General features: G+C 41.6%; 1 protein-coding gene across 1 annotated transcript; it reads left to right on the forward strand.

The window, feature by feature from the left end:
- Positions 1-345: 345 nt before the first annotated feature.
- USP14 (ubiquitin specific peptidase 14) lies at positions 346-16,348 on the forward strand. The gene is made up of 16 exons (XM_053396419.1): positions 346-527; positions 1,670-1,815; positions 3,985-4,017; positions 4,647-4,751; positions 5,357-5,460; positions 6,967-7,025; positions 8,159-8,289; positions 8,614-8,694; positions 9,971-10,059; positions 10,774-10,888; positions 11,687-11,752; positions 12,483-12,575; positions 13,053-13,181; positions 13,732-13,792; positions 15,367-15,474; positions 15,615-16,348. The coding sequence occupies exons 1-16, from the start codon at positions 512-514 to the stop codon at positions 15,770-15,772; spliced, it is 1,494 nt and encodes a 497-aa protein (XP_053252394.1). The 5' UTR covers positions 346-511; the 3' UTR covers positions 15,773-16,348.
- The last annotated feature ends 193 nt before the right edge of the window (positions 16,349-16,541 follow it).

The following is a 16,541-nucleotide window of genomic DNA, read 5'->3' on the forward strand; positions in this document are numbered from 1 at the left end:
GACTATTTCATTCCGATACTAGACGGGGATAATTCAGTGATAACGGGGGGAAAAGAATGCATGCAGAGTGCGATATCAAACGAAGTCAGCAGGACACACTGGGAACAGGCCCCTCCCTCCACCGGCCAGGATCCTTTTGCACGAGCACTTGCCGGGCAAATCTTATTACATCCAGCGGGGCTTACATCTGAGTAACTAACGGGACATACCGGGTCCGATCACGAGGCTAAGCAGGCGGAAGCAGCGCGACTGACGGCGAAGCTACCTCACGCGGCTCCCTTCCGAAGCCGCCGCCGCGGCCACTGGGGGCAGCAGCGAGGCGGCCTTTCCGGAGTTGCGCGCGCACCCGTCCGCGCTTGCAGCGTCATCCTGAGGGGCCGGTTTGAATGAGACCCCGAGGAAAGGAAGCGCCGCGCCGCCAGAGCTCCTTCTCGCTTCCTCTGCGCGCCCTGAGCTGCCGCTGCCGCCGCTCCTCCCGCCTTCTTCCTGCAGGCTGCTCTCGCTCGCCGCCATGCCGCTGTTCACAGGTGAGCCTGCTCCGCCTCCCGCCACCAGCGCCGCGCAGGGGCCTAGTGCGGCTTCTCCTTCGTAGGCCTTGCTGGGGTCCTCCCGCTCCCCGGCCCGGCCCGGGGCTCGCTTGCACGGGACTGCGTGGGCTGCCTTCTCCGAAGGGCCTTCCTGCCCACCAGAGACAGGGGGAAGGAGGGAAGGCGGTTTTTATCAGGTGCGAAGTTGGCTTGGCATTATGGAGACACCTGGCCTGGTGAGGGAGGAAGAACTAGGGGTCGCTTATTGTTTGCAAGGGTCCCCTTCCTCTCCAGGAAAATGGGGTTGCTGCACAGTAAGCTTTCCTCTTGTTTTCTCATGCACTGCGTAAGCCACCCATCCTGGATGATTTCGAGTGGCAATCTTCAACCTTGTCAGAATCTGGGCCCCTTTTGATCACAACATGGAATACGTGACCTTATTCATAAGTTATTTTATGCGCACACACACACACACACACACACACATCTTCCTTCCTTTTCCCCAGTGGTGATATGTGTCGCAAAGGAGAATATAGTGGGCTCCTGTGTGGGAGTGTGAGAATTTTGTTGAATGCTGCTGGTCATGCAGTAGTGACGGGAGGTTTCCCTCTAGAAATCACCTTTGCATACAGCTGTTAAGACGGAGTCCTTGTTCTCCTTTTCATCTAGTAGCTTTCTGTCTAGCCTTCTTTTTTGTCTTTTAAAGTGAACAACAAAATGATGGTTGGTGTTGATGCCATTGGTGTGATCCATAAAGATCAGGACGTGATGCATTGGGAGGTACTGAGGACTTTTGGGTCTTCTGAAGACCAGTGGTTTACATGATGAATAACACCGGGGATGAATGTCTCAGCTTGCACATGTGAAAGCTTTGGTGGAGGTTCAAATAATGACCTAGTTTGCAAGTAATGCTAAGCCAACCCATGGCTAACCATATAAGATTCATTATTCTGCAAAGTTCTTGACTGCAGAATCCTTTGTGCTTGAATAGCGAATCTTTCCTTTAAATTTGTGCTTTACAATATTTCATTGTAAAATGAAATATAAACCTCTATAAACCTTTTCAGTGTACACAGCATGTAAGAACGCACAGCACTGTACCATAACTTGACGGTCCTATTTTTCTTTCTTCCCCCTTGCAGTTAACGTAAAGTGGGGCAAGGAGAAATTTGATGGAGTGGAGCTGAATACAGATGAACCTCCAATGGTATTCAAAGCGCAGCTTTTTGCTTTGACTGGAGTTCAGCCTGACAGACAAAAAGTGATGGTGAAAGGTGGAACTTTAAAGGTATAGTTTGAGAATAATTTTGCCATACTTTTGTCATTGTGTGTTTTATAAATTTAGTGGATTGTTGCAGTTCTTAGCAGGAGAAAACAGATTGAGTTTGGCTTGTTGGATACAGGTAGAGAAGCACCAAAAAATTAAACAAAGCAGGTAACCATAAAGTGGTGCTTCCCTTTAGGTACTTAAGTTTTGGGTATGGTAAGCTACATGGCTGAAAGGAAGATTACTTCCTGTGTGTAATGTGATAACTAAAACTAGCATATTGATGCAAACCAAAGAGAGCTGGTCTGCTTTTGTGATGTTTTAGAGAATGTGTGTGCAACCCACCAAGCATTGCTTCCAGATGTGCCCTGTTTAAATGAACTAGAACTCAGTAGTGCTTGGTGGGTTGCAAGTGGTCTATGCATGCAAATACATAGATACACATAGACACTTGTTGCTTTCCTTTTAGTTTGATGCAGCAAGCTGATATGGTAAAAACTATCAAATCACTCAAACTTTAATCTTAGGCAATTTGATGCCATGAGTACTGCAGGAAAAATCAGTCCTGCGTCTAGGATATTGAAACACTATAATATGTCCTAAACAGGGCAGCCATTGAGTAATGGTTGAAAAGCCTGGGTATGTTTTGCCTGGAGAAGATTAAAGCAAGATGTGAGAGCTGATACATGTTACATGTTGAAGATGGAGCAGACTTATTGTCTGTTGCTTCAGAGCGCAAGACTGAAAGTGATGCTTGGAATTGCAAAGAAACAGATTTTGGCTAAAATTATGTGAATACAGTGGTACCTCCGGTTATGAACTTAATTCGTTCCGGAGGTCCGTTCTTAATCCAAAACCATTCTTAACATGAGGTGCGCTTTCGCTAATGGGGCTTCCCGCTGCTCCTATGCGACTTCCACTCGCATCCCGGGGCAAAGTTTGCAACAAGGGTTAGCGGAGCTCGTTACCCAAAGTGTTCGTAAGGAGGACAGTACGTAACCCGAGGTTCCTCTCTACTTCCTAATGCGTGAACTGTTCAGCAGTTCTTGTAGGAGGTGCCCATGTCTTCTTTGCTAGAGGTATTTAAAGAGAAGAGGGATCTGTCAAGGATTGAGCAAGAATAAACCTTGAGGAAGCAACATGCACATACTTGTCTCTAATATGTAAACACTTTTCTAGTTGCCTTAGCAGGTAGCTGTCAGTAAATAATTCCTTCCTGACTAGCCTGAGAGCTTGCTTATTTTTGCAGGTAAATAACATGAAGCACCTGCTATTTTATGGCAACGTATGCTTGTATATAGTTGGGAATATTTTCATATATAACTGGAAAACCTATAAAACATGAAGCAGTCTTAGATATTACACTGCTTATTATATAGTTAATGGCTTGCACAAAGAATGGCATTAACAAATACAGTGGTACCTCAGTTTACAAACTTAATCCGTTCCGGAAGTCGGTTCTTAAACCAAAACCGTTCTTAAACGGAGGCACACTTTCCCTAATGAGGCCTCTCGCCGCCAGTGCCCTTTCATAGTTCGGATTCCGTTCTTAGACCGAGGTACCACTGTATTCACAATCTTCTGAGTCTGTGGCTTGGACTCTAGCTTCCATCCTTTGAATGGAAAGGTACTCCATTTGTGGGATTAGACTTCCCACCTCTTCCTTAGTGGCCCTCTGCCTTCACATAGTTTTGAAGGTTAGGGGACCATCAGGAATTGAATGTCAGGAGGACTGCAGCAGCAAGAAGGAATTGCTGAAAATTAGGGGGTCCACCTTGTGAGAGTGGAAGTGCTGATACAACACTTTGGGGAACAAGCCCATGTTGGCAGTTCAGAGTGGCTGCAAGTGTACTCCCCATCCATTATACTTCACATTTTCAGTCTGTTCTGTGATAAAGGAATGCTCTGTGTGCACATAGGCTTTCCCTGTTTCATGTATTAAGTCTTTCTAATGGTTGAGAGTGAGAGCTTTTACATAGGTGGGGCTCTATGTGTGTTCTTGAAGCTACTGCACTGCAGTTCACATTGGTGCAATCTGCATAAAGTTATTCATGTTTTTGTTCTGTTGGAATGAATAGCACTTAACTACGTCTTTCTGGGGATTGTGCCTTGGGTTTTGCAGCTACTAGATCTGCTGACTCATCTTAATATTATTGCAGGCACTTAAATTTGTTTTGTTTTGTTCAATAGGATGATGATTGGGGCAACATCAAAATAAAAAATGTAAGTATTGCTCAGTGACTATATTGGGCTGGATGTCTTGGATCCTAATTTTTCTTCAGTGAATGGGGCAGAGCTCATAGAGTGAGACTTTTCTGCCTCCCCCTTCTCTCTACACTTTTGTGCCCCTGTCTTCTGTGCTTCTTTGGGGTGGGAGACCCTTGGTAATGGTGTGGGATACAGTGTGTAAGCTGCAGGTGGAGGGGGCTTGGGCAGAAATCCTCCCTTTTATGTGAATTGTTAAAACCTTGTTCTGTATTTGCTACAAATATTCAGCTGTGAATGTGGTAGTCGGGGTTTTGTTTGTTTTTTAAAGAAGAAGCAAGCATAAAGGTAGTAATTGAAAGTCAGACTTAATGGCTGATACCATTACTTAGCAATCTTGGTAAAAAATTTCCTGAATGCTTAGTAAATAAAAGCATCACTGGAAAGAAGAGAGGCAAGGTTAATTAAGAATATGACAGAGCCTACATTTTAAAAAAATGAACTGGAATATACTGATAGTGCTCAAATATTATTTTTGAAAGATATTCCCTAACGTGCACAAGTAACCAAAGTGTTAAAGGGTCTAAACCACCATGCATTTTATTTCTTAATTGTCTAATTATAGTCATTGTTCCTTTTTTGAACAGGGCATGACCTTATTAATGATGGGTTCTGCTGAGGCGCTTCCTGAAGAACCAATTGCTCGGCCTGTCTTTGTGGAAGATATGACAGAAGAACAGTTAGCCTCAGCTGTAAGCATATTTTTTCATCCCTTTGCAGAAGTCTGAATGTACTTCCTCATATTGCCACAAGTTTAACTTAATAGTGTGTTGTGAACTTGCTTCATTCTCAGAGAGAAGTCTGGATGTATAAGAGCTGCAAACCTAGTTTTGTATGCCTGAGAAGGGTGTTTGAGAAAGTCTAACAGTCAACTGCTTATTGCCTATTAAGCTAGGAAAATTTCAAAAGCAGTTTGTGGCATGGTGGTGGGGTAGCTGTTTAAAGGAAAGAAATTGGATTCATTGGACTACAGCAAGCCTTTGCATGAGTCTTAAGGTTGCAATACTATACTTGCTAGAAGTCAGCTCCATTGAACTCAATGGAACTGTTGAGTAGACTTGTATAGAATTGCACTTTGGATCCATAGTGGTGCCTTAGTTAAAAGTGTAAAAGCTTTTCTTTTTTTGTTTGTTTGAACAAACCACTTAATTTTGTCCACAGAAAAGTAATAGCTGTTCATGTACTAGCCTTAGCTGTGCAAAAGTGCTATAGAACTAAATGTTGATAGTGCTTTCCTGGAAATCACTCAGGAAAAACTGCTCTAAAATATTCAAGCACTCTTATATTTTTGTGGTAGATGGAGTTACCATGCGGCTTAACAAATCTTGGGAATACGTGTTATATGAATGCTACAGTTCAGTGTATTCGCTCTGTGCCAGAACTGAAAGAGGCCCTTAAAAGGTAGGTTTCATATTTTATTCAATTATGTTCAAAATCATTATTAAATATTGTGGCTTTGGGGGATGGGCTTCAGTATGAGCACCTTATTGTTTTTAACATTCAACTTCTCTTCTTAATGGGTACTAAATATATTGATGCTTACAATTTGGTGGTAGAATTCAGATCCAGTTAGTGATCTGCTTTTCTGCAAGTAGACTTAAACGCTATTATGAATTATTTTAAAATTTGATTTCTATTCCTATCCAATTTATTCCAGATTTTTTTCTGTGCCTTGTTTGCCTAGTGTAGCATATTCAGTATAATAGCTTCTATGTTGGCTTTTAAGAATACTTCTCAGGTTGCCAAATCCTAGAGTACTGTGATTTGAGATGCGATTAAGACTGATATATTAATGCTTTCATATTAAGTAGTTGGTGCAAAATTAATTTACCATGCCTTTAAAATAGTGTTTTCATGCTTAATGTTACTTCTGTGTGTTCTTTACTGCCACTTTGCTCCCGCTCTTTGTGAATTCATCAAGAAGCAGAATAGGCAAAGGTTAGTCTTGTTAGCACTTTGGGAGGTAGGAATCAAATGAATGACTTGTATAACTTGCATATAAAACAGAGATTAATAGAAGTCATAACATTCTGAAGCATTCCAGATGGGTGAACAGTTCGGCTAAGCAACTCTTTATGGACTCGTTGCCCTTTTAAGGCCTTGATTTGGATCTTGTGCAATTGAAAGGCAGCTTTGCCTATGCAAGGTGGCTTTCTGTACTTTCTTTCTTTTCTGCTCTTTCGCTGCAGTCCTCTGTGCCACACTCACATGTTCTCCCAGAGGGTTCCTTAACCCTTGGGTGTAGCTTGTCAGTGGGCATAGGAGACTGGTAGGGAGAGGAAGGGATTGGAAAGCCATATTGCACAAGTGAAGTTCTGATTGCTCATGTTTGGGCCCAAGCGCTTGGCTTTTAAACAATAACTTCATTTTTAGTATATCCTGAGATGGTAATGATAAATATGGAAGCCATGGTAGGTGATGGTTGTGCCGTAACTCAGTGAACTCAATGTGTATAGAAATGCGGTTATTGGAAGGCAGAATCTGGAACTCTGCAGAATAGAGAACTGATTTTATCTTGTGTTGTTGGGGAGATTCTGCTTTGGAGTAAATTTGTGGCCTCAGTTCATTTCTGTGTACAGTGAAAGGAGCAAGACAAGGAGCCTAACGCTGTCCCAATGTCAGTGGGAGTAGAATTTCTGGGGTGGGATGGAGGAACAAATAATGAGTAATCCAGACTTGGGGACAGAAGGATCCTGGAAACCTTGTGCTGACTGTTCTGCAGACACTAGAGGACACGTTTTCATTATTATTTTAAATGGAAGCTGACTCTCAATTTCTACACTTTCATTAGATAAGTTTTGCTCCAAGTAACACAGTCCTGATAAAAGTCCGCCTCAGCATTATTTTTGTGGGGGCTGCATTGATTCCAAGGCCAAATTAAATAACATGTTTTAAACATCTCTTTAGATATGCTGGTGCCTTAAGAGCTTCAGGAGAAATGGCCTCTGCTCAGTACATCACAGCAGGTTTGTATTTGACCATCAATGTAGAGCTTTCTGCTGCTTAAAAAAACCCTCTTCTCTTTGTAACAGAATTTTAAGGATTCTGTTCACTAGATTATAACTGAGTGGAAACCAACAGGCAAAGAAACACATCTCACTGTCTTATTTTTTGTACTTCTGAAATGTCTAGGGTTGTCCCCACCCCAAATCAACTACTGTCGTTTTGTTGAAGACCCTTACAAATCTCCAATTCTATAATTCTATCAACAGTTAATAATGTTTCTTGAGTTTTCAAAGAATCTGAAATGTAACTCATGATTTCCAAGTGTGAAGTTTTATAATTGTGTTTAAAGAGCAAAAATATCCTTATTCAGAGATGCTCTTGAGGAGCTTCTGATAAATTTCGTAGTAACAATTGGCTTTGGGTGCTGTCAGATGGTGTGGTGGTTGCTTGTGAGTAACCAGGCAGGACTCCGACCTGTCCTTTATAGGTTTTCTTGTGCGAACTATTTACAGTGCAGAGCCATAAAGTTCATGTCCGACTTAGTCACTTGCAGAATCTGGGAGTGGCCCCTTCCGGCTTCTTCCCCAACATAAGAACTTTGGCACCCCAAGGCTCCGCCTCCCCTCCTTGCGTTTCACCCCTCTGCGCAAGGTGGGCGACGGAAGTGGCGTGCTTCCCTCCTGGCCAGGTGAGGCGCTGGAGCTCTCTGCAGCATCCTCAAGCCCTTTCCTCGCTTGGCTGGCCCCTTCCCTCTCTACTCCACTGGAGGTGTGGCTTCCCCCACCACTGGAAGAGGAACTGCTCCTCAGGATTTTTGCAGGCTCTCTGTATGCCAATGGCCCCTCTGCCTCCCTCCCCTGTTCCGATGGCAGTCCCCTGACATGTGCCATTCAGGATTCTCAATCACTGAATCTCCACATGCAGCAGTTTAGTCTGTTACAAGGGTGTGATGTGTTTAGTCCTGTTTTGCAGGAAGATTGTTGGGGCATATGATGTAAAGAATTAAGTAGCCCTGCACTAAAAGCAATACTACGGTATACAATAAAAAGGGAAATATTTATTTGAACTATATTGTGTTTATTGTATCTATCCTTTAGTACTTAACAGTTTAATGTTTATTCACTTTTAAAAACAACTCTGTTTTATTTTTAAGCTCTTAGAGATTTATTTGATTCCATGGATAAAACCTCCTCTAGTATCCCTCCCATCATTCTCCTCCAGTTTTTACATATGGCCTTTCCCCAGTTTGCGGAGAAAGGGGATCAAGGCCAATATCTTCAACAGGTAAATGCTTTTATTTTACTTTCTAATATTCAGGCAGCATAAGTCTCCCCAAATTACATTTATTGTTCAATGAATCTCATATGTTTCAGTTGTGAGGCAATAATTAAGTACAAACCTACATACAGTTTGTGTAAACTTGAATTTAATAATTGTATTTATATGATTCTGTAGCAACTATGAAGAAAAGCACTTTTGAAGTAATGTTAATACTTCAGATTTATGATGTTTGCAGTAAACTCAAATTAGTATATTCATTGCAACTTCTTTCCTCAAACTCGAGCTATCACTGTGCCAAACATTTGCTTTTCTCTGCTTCTTTCGTAGGATGCCAATGAATGCTGGGTTCAGATGATGCGGGTCCTGCAGCAGAAGTTAGAAGGAATCGAAGATGACACAGTTATGGAAGTAAGTGGTCTTAGTCTTACAGTCCTGGAGAAAATGGCATTAACTCTATGCTCAGCCAAAAACAGCAACAACTTTTGATTTTGACACACACGAAAAACCATATGCTGACTGTGTGCAAGTTTTGGGGTAAACCTTAAGGACTGTGACCTATAGTACATAATATTTTAATACGCTTATTATACTGCTGCAGAGCTTCATTTCCAGAGACTTTCCGAATGTGTCTCCTCCCCCCCCCCAATACTTGAACAACTGACTGTAGTGGCAACAGAAACCTGTCCACATTTTTAACTTAGAATTGAAGTCTCAAATATTAGCACTGTGTAGAAAAAACCTTGAGTAGCAACTACAGAAATAAGAAACTCAAGCTGTTGAATACGCCACCATCAATAAAAAGTTGCTTTGATGGAGTATATCTGAGGTACATATACCTAGAGATTTCAGAGAGCACAGCTGTCCTCATTTATCCAGTGTTAAGGAACAGCTTTAAGCTCACACAATGGGTTTGTCCATGCAGAGCTCTCCTTCATATTGAAGAGGATGGGGATCGTTAGAGCTCTCCTGTTCACTAAGAGCTCCTGACCGAGCTAATGTAGATTCTGAACGTGCTGGAAGCCGTCAGTCAGTGGCTTCCACATGTGGAGTACCCACTCAACCTGGTCTCACTTCCACTCCCTGCCTTCCTCCTTCCATGTCCTGCAGCTGCTTTAAGCAATTTCACATAGGGAGAGGAAGTGTTCCACTTTTCAACAGCTGTCAAAGCTCAGTTCTGTACCCAGTCTTAATAAGCGCAGTAATACTGAAGGTCAGGCATAACATTGTAAGAGTAAAGGAACTGGGAAGATGTAATGTGGCTTAAAGAAGCTCGGAATGAGAAGTCTGTTTCAGAGCACAGTTCAAAGTTGTTGGTATTGACCTTTAAAGCCCTAAATAGCTTTGGCCCTGTATACCTGCAGGAGCGTCTCCACTTCCATTGTTCAGCTTGGACACAGATCCAGCTCCGAGGGTCTTCTGACGGTTCTCTCACTGCGAGAAGTGAAGTTGTAGGGAACCAGGCAGAGGGCCTTCTCGGTAGTGGCACCCGCCCTGTGGAATGCCCTCCCATCAGATGTCAATGAAATGAACAACTGTATGACTTTTAGAAGACATCTGAAGACAGCCCTGTATAGGGAAGTTTTTAATGTGTGATGTGTTACTGTGGTTTTACATTTTGCCAGAAGCAAATGGGCGACATATAAATAATAAATTGTATTATTATATTACTTCTTTGTTTTTACAGACTGACTCTGGAGCTTCAGGAGCAGCAGCAGCACCTCCTAAAAAGAAGAGCTTAATTGACCAGTTTTTCAGTATTGAGTTTGAAACTGTGTATCCTAAACGTTACTGGCAATACATGGGGGATGATGTTCATGGTAATAGCAACATGGGCAGGGTTGGGATTTTACTGACACAGGAGGAAACATTTTTTTTTATTGGATGGGTGATTTTTATTAACATAGAATAGAAATAAGGAATGGCAAGTGGATAGAGGGAAATGAAAATCTAAGTTTGGGAAATCTCCCAAAGTGGGAGCTACACAAACTTTGTTTGTTTGTTAGTGAATCTGGGGCAGGGGTGAGGAATCTGGGGCCTTTCAGATGTTGGACTTCAAGACTCATCCACCCCAGGCAGCATGGCCAGTGGTCACAGGCAATGGGAGTTATAGTCCAGCAGTCTCTGGATGGTCACAGGTTCCTCATCCTTGATGTGATGTAGCAAGGTTTCAAATCAAATAAAAACACAGCCAGCTGTTTTTGTTAAACAGTTCCAAAGTTGCAAGGGGCGGGTGGCAGGTGAAGTTCATGCCAGGATGTGCAAATGTGTCATGTACCGTTTGTTAGCAAAAGAATTGGTCACTGCTATCAAAACAGCTTTCCTTGAAATAAGCACCATTGTTTCACAGCAAATTAAAACATGCTGAAATGAAGAGTAAGTATTGACTGGCACTCGTTTTAACTGTTTCATTAAGCTCAGCAGTGTTGAAATAGAGCAGCACTTCAAGTCTTTGCATAAATATATATTTGTCCTTAACATTACGCAAAGCATGAAATGCACAGAAGCAGAAGAGGAGGATGTCACAAAAGGAAGAGAGAATCAACTCCAGCTTAGTTGTTTTATCAATCAAGAAGTAAAATATCTTTTCACGGGTCTTAAACTGGTGAGCAACTTCACTTCATTGTCTCTGGAAGTTGCTTTCTTTCTGTAGCACAGTGCTTGAAAGACCTTGCTTACTTTTGGCTGGCTTGAAAACAAGCCACAAGAAGATGGTGGGGATAGGGAGAAAAAATTGTTGTGTGGGTTGTTTGGACACAAAATGCAGATTTGTGTCCTGAACATGCACTCCCAACTTTTAGGTGTCTTAATCTGTAAAGCAGAATTGCATTGCAAGTTATGTTTTGCATTTTGCCTTCTCTATCCCATCCGATTGCTATGTATATACCATTTCTTTAGTAGCTTAATTTTTTCTATGCTAATAAAGCAGAGAATTCAAGAGGACTCTCCTCCTTCTTGGTCTCCTTCAAAACCGATATGGTGTTAAGGTAGAAGGCTGAGCATGAAATGTAGACTAGTATCCTAAGTGTGACCACAGGATTAAGAACGCAGAACAGATGGGGAGACTCCAGACTAGATTGGGTTGTATGAGCAGATGTCTGATTGTACAGTGTGGAATGTCACCCTTTGCTTTTTAGTTCAGACTTTAAAATGCAAACTCAAAATGTCACCAGCTGATAGGCATTTCAAAGACATCTCCGACTGTTCCATATCTCCCTATTCTTGGTGATTGCTTGAAAGTGCTCCAGAGATTACTGCATTTAAGACCCATCCATTGATATAGGCTGTATCTTATTTTGGCAGAAACCAAAATAAAAGCAGGGAGAGGGCAAGTTAAGACACCAAAGCAGGGGTTTTGGAATGATTTTGTATGATGTGATGTAGTATTATGTTTCTGTTTCAGCGTCTTCAAGAAGAAATTACCAAGCTGTCTCCAACATTGCAAAGAAATGCACTCTACATAAAATCTGTGAGTAAAATTTGTAGCCATAAAACCGTTTATGTTGACATTTTAGAGGTGTAGAAAGTAATAAAGTTCAAAGACCCTACAATATCAGTAGATTGGATTTTGTTGTGCTGCATAAATTGGAGAAGTACGCAGTATAATTCTAAGTATTGTAATCTGATACCCCATTCCAATACTGTAACAAGTAGTTTATGGGAGTAACTTGTATCACCTGCACAATGTGCATGTACCTTGCTGGGAGTGGGGGTAGTGTGGGGCTGGGTAAATAGTGCAAGCCAAATATGGGAACCTGATACTACTTGTACCAAAAGGTGTGTATTTTGTTTGTGGATTTTGCACATAATCCAGTTACAGTGGTACCTCAGGTTACAGACGTTTTAGGTTACAGACTCTTCAGGTTACAGACTCCGCTAACCCAGAAATAGTATCTCGGGTTATGAACTTTGCTTCAGGATGAGAACAGAAATTGCAGCGCAGTAGCAGCGGGAGGCCCCATTAGCTAAAGTGGTGCTTCATGTTAAGAACAGTTTCAGATTAAGAATGGACCTCCAGAACGAATTAAGTTCTTAACCCGAGGTACCACTGTATATGGAATTCAGTGTTCTTATTTTCAGTGAAATTTCTTCTTGTAATCCAGGGTCGTACAGGATATAAAGTTTAAAATGAATGCATACTTCATTTGCTTCCACTTGCAGCTAAGTAGTTACTGCTGTGAATATTTTGCTTGTTTTAGTCCAAGATAAGTCGCTTGCCTGCCTACCTGACTATTCAGATGGTTCGTTTCTTTTACAAAGAGAAAGAATCTGTGAATGCCAAAGTTCTTAAGGTAGGTGTTTCATACATTATTATTATAATTATTTAAATTTGCATATAGTTCTTCATCCAGAAGATCCCAGGGCGGTTCAAAACACCACTACAGTTCTGCTTTTTGATCCACCTGGTGGTCAACAAGCTGCTAAGTGAATTTGGGTGCTTCCATGTCAAATGTTAAGGCTAGGCTATAGAAAGGGCTATTAGCTCCAGCATATACTTTATGTGCAAAAAGTTCCAGATTCAGTAACTAGAGTCTCCAGGTAGAAACTTGGGAGTTGCTGCCAGTCAGGAGACAGTTCTGAGCTAGATGGCAGCTTGCTATGTTCGTAAGTGTTTTTTAAGTAAATCCTGAGTTTTAAGTGAAAAGGCAACTTTAAATGTGTTAACTGCATTTAAAGCAGTCCTGGGAAATGGTGTCTGTGGTGGTCAGTTAGCTTCATATGATGCTTTACAGAGATGTTAAGCAAGCCTTTCTTCTAACTGCTCCTAGGATGTTAAATTCCCTCTTATGTTGGATGTATTTGAGCTATGTACATCAGAACTGCAAGAAAAGATGACCCCGTATCGATCAAAATTCAAGGAACTAGAAGACAAAAAAGCGAATCAGCAGCCAAAGAACGTAGGTGACCTATTAAGATTGGTTTAGCAGTGTACCTAATTTTATTTTATGCGCAGGCCTTAAATAAGAGCCAGCATTGGGCAAGTGAACCATTATGACCCAAACATCATTTAGATGCTTTATAATAATGCTATATTTTCAAAAATTTAAGGTTTGAGTATCAACATTTGCTGTTGAATTTCATTAATTTCTAGACCTAGTAATTGTATTAGCCACAATTTTTTAAAATAAGTATGCAGCTGCCATTTCCCTCTTGCTGACAAAGACTTCCCTTTAATTTTATTAGTGGGGAAAGCAGAGTGGCCAGTTCTTCACTGGTTGTGCTTCTTACTCTGGCTGTGATACTTTTGGAGCTTCTGTAATGCTTTGACACACCATGGAATTTGCTCCAAAGACTTTTAACTTTTATTTAGAAATCGTTTCTCATTGATAAAGGTAATCAGTGATCATTTATTAAGATGATATAAGTTATTTTATTTTTTAAATGTATTTCTCTTTTGCCTTATATGAACATAACTCATGTAAACCATAAACATGTTTATTTTTTAAGTCTAGTAAAGGTGATGGTGCACAGAAGGAAGTTAAATACGAGCCATTTTCCTTTGCTGATGGTAAGTGGAAATTGAAAGGACTTTGGATACATTTAAAACTCTACTGATTTTTTTCATCTTAGATTACCATAAGGCATTTAGGTATTGAAAATGGACAAAACACATAAGCATTTTTATTATTTCCTTGTCTGAATATCTGAAGATATATTTAACCAAGCGAGTGAAGGGTGTAAGAGGTGTCTGATAAATTGCACAGCTTAATATTTGAATGGCACTTGATTGCAGTATCTATGGTACAAAAACTAAAGCTCACAACTGCTACAGAAATATAACAAGAAATCAGGTGAGATCATGTCTTTGCATCAGACAAGCATTTGATCTTCTACGCTCTTTTTTGTTGTTAAAGTAGATGATTTTTAAATTTATTTTGGCTTGCACTTGTTAAAATGGAACTGCATGGTTTTTCTACGCATGTTGTTTGCAGTCTGCCACAGGTAACAAGTCTGGACAAAAATAACACAGGTTGCAAAGCTGATTTCTTCCCAAGCCTGTTACATGTAGTTCTGCTATTCGCTCTATGTGTCTACAAATTTCCTTAACCCCAGACACTGCTTAATTTTGCAGGCAGTCTCTTCCTTCACATGCTTAATTTGGTGTCCTTGGGTGTGTGCTTATGTGGAGAGAATGCATTCATGAATAAACCTTACTTGAACCCAACTTTAATCCAAATGGCTTAAAATATATTTTGTATTAAATGGCTTAGTTGCATTTCCCCAGAGCAGGGATGGGGAATCCGTGGTCCTTCAAATGGATTAAAGATCATAGGAGCTGTAATCTAGCAGCATCTGGAGGGCTATAGGTTCCCCATCCCCACCCTAAAGCAGGGGTTAGGAGCCTTTTTGACTCAGTGGGCACGCCAGTTCCAATTCTCATGGGTCAACTTTGGCAGGTCTAGACCTCTTGTCCGTGCTGGGTGTCAAGTATTTTTGCAGCACTGGGTGGTAAAGCTGCTTTCTGCAGGAATCCACTGTGCAATCAAGTACCCATGAGAAACTCGAGCTGCACAGCTGATTTAGCTGCTTCAGTATCTGCCTGGCATGGGATGTGGGTGGTGCTGTGGGTAAAACCTCAGCGCCTAGGACTTGCCGATCGCATGGTCGGCGGTTCGAATCCCCGCGGCGGGGTGCGTTCCCGTCGTTCGTTCCCAGCGCCTGCCAACCTAGCAGTTCGAAAGCACCTCCGAGTGCAAGTAGATAAATAGGGACCGCTTACCAGCGGGAAGGTAAACGGCGTTCCGTGTGCTGCGCTGGCTCGCCAGATGCAGCTTGTCACGCTGGCCACGTGACCCAGAAGTGTCTGCGGACAGCGCTGGCTCCCGGCCTCTAGAGTGAGATGAGCGCACAACCCTAGAGTCTGGCAAGACTGGCCCGTACGGGCAGGGGTGCCTTTACCTTTATCTGCCTGGCACTTGACACCACATGGACAAGGTTTGGGGAAAGTAGGCTTGTGGGCCAAATTTGTGGGATGGAAGTTCCCCATGCCTGCTGTAAAGATTCCTGTGGCAATCACAAAGAGACATGGGTAAGTGTGCGGATTGTTTACTGTAGTGTTACATTATGATCTTTCTCCCCCAGATATTGGCTCCAACAACTGTGGATATTATGACCTACAGGCAGTGCTAACACATCAGGGAAGATCTAGTTCTTCTGGACATTACGTATCTTGGGTTAAAAGAAAACAAGGTACTGAGGCAATTTTAGACACTAGCAAAATAATAGTACATGAGGGCTGGCTGCTTTTATTGAACGATAAATTGGAAATCCTAGCTCTGAATAGTTCATGTAATATGTGGTATTAATTTACTATTTCTTTTTCTTCACAGATGAGTGGATTAAATTTGATGACGACAAAGTCAGCATTGTTACACCTGAAGATATTTTGAGGCTATCAGGGGGTGGAGACTGGCATATAGCTTACGTTCTACTTTATGGGCCACGCAGAATTGAAGTAGTGGAAGCGGAAGCGGAAGCTGATCAATAGACTTCATTTTTACCATTTCTGCCTAGGTGTGAAATAAATTTCTTAACTCCAGAGCTTCACAGAGGCTGCAAAATTGGTTCCTTCAGTCTACTGTCATTTGGAGCGGCAAGGAAGCAAATCAGGTTTTGAAACTGACCTCTGCACTAAAGTCACTACTACAGTCACTCAATAGTTGTTATATTTGAAATTGATTTTAGTTTTCGGGTTGCAAAAAAAGGCCATTTTAAAACAACTAAATTTTAACAAAATTAAGCAGACCTCCTGCCCTTTCCTCTAATGTTATCAGAAAGATATTTATTACACACCTATTCATGGATCATTTTGTTGTTAATTCTTGCATGGTTTCTACCAGTTCAGTAGCTGTCGATCCTTTCTATTGTGTCTTGACAGCTTTGTCAAGTGGAATATCAATTGTTGCCTCAACATGTAACACAGTGCTGCTGCCCATAGCCTATGGAAATATGGCTACAATCACGTATTTGTCCAGCCTGATGTGCCAACCTGGTCTGTTCTGTTGCTGGCATTCCATGACTTTGAATAAATGGTGATCAGTAATGATGGTGCTTCTTACATAAATGTTTGGTGTTTTGTCTTCTTGCTAGAGCTTAATCGTATACCTCTTGGCTTGTATCCAGTGCAGGGCTAAGTAAGTATCCCATCCAGCTTCGACAGGAAACCAAAGAATACAGTTTAGCAGAACTGTGATAGAGTGGTTTAAATTGAGGTAAAGGGGACAGTTTTGGGAAATAGTTCTTATTAAAAACGTACT

Source organism: Podarcis raffonei, chromosome 7 (assembly GCF_027172205.1).
Source record: "Podarcis raffonei isolate rPodRaf1 chromosome 7, rPodRaf1.pri, whole genome shotgun sequence".
Classification (NCBI taxonomy): domain Eukaryota; kingdom Metazoa; phylum Chordata; class Lepidosauria; order Squamata; family Lacertidae; genus Podarcis; species Podarcis raffonei.

Bases quoted from the DNA above. Each gene is read 5' to 3' on its own strand.
- USP14 (XM_053396419.1), top strand. The intron at 4,752-5,356 runs GTAAGCATATTT...TTTTTGTGGTAG, and splicing joins AAGAACAGTTAGCCTCAGCT to ATGGAGTTACCATGCGGCTT. The intron at 8,290-8,613 runs GTAAATGCTTTT...CTTCTTTCGTAG, and splicing joins AAGGCCAATATCTTCAACAG to GATGCCAATGAATGCTGGGT.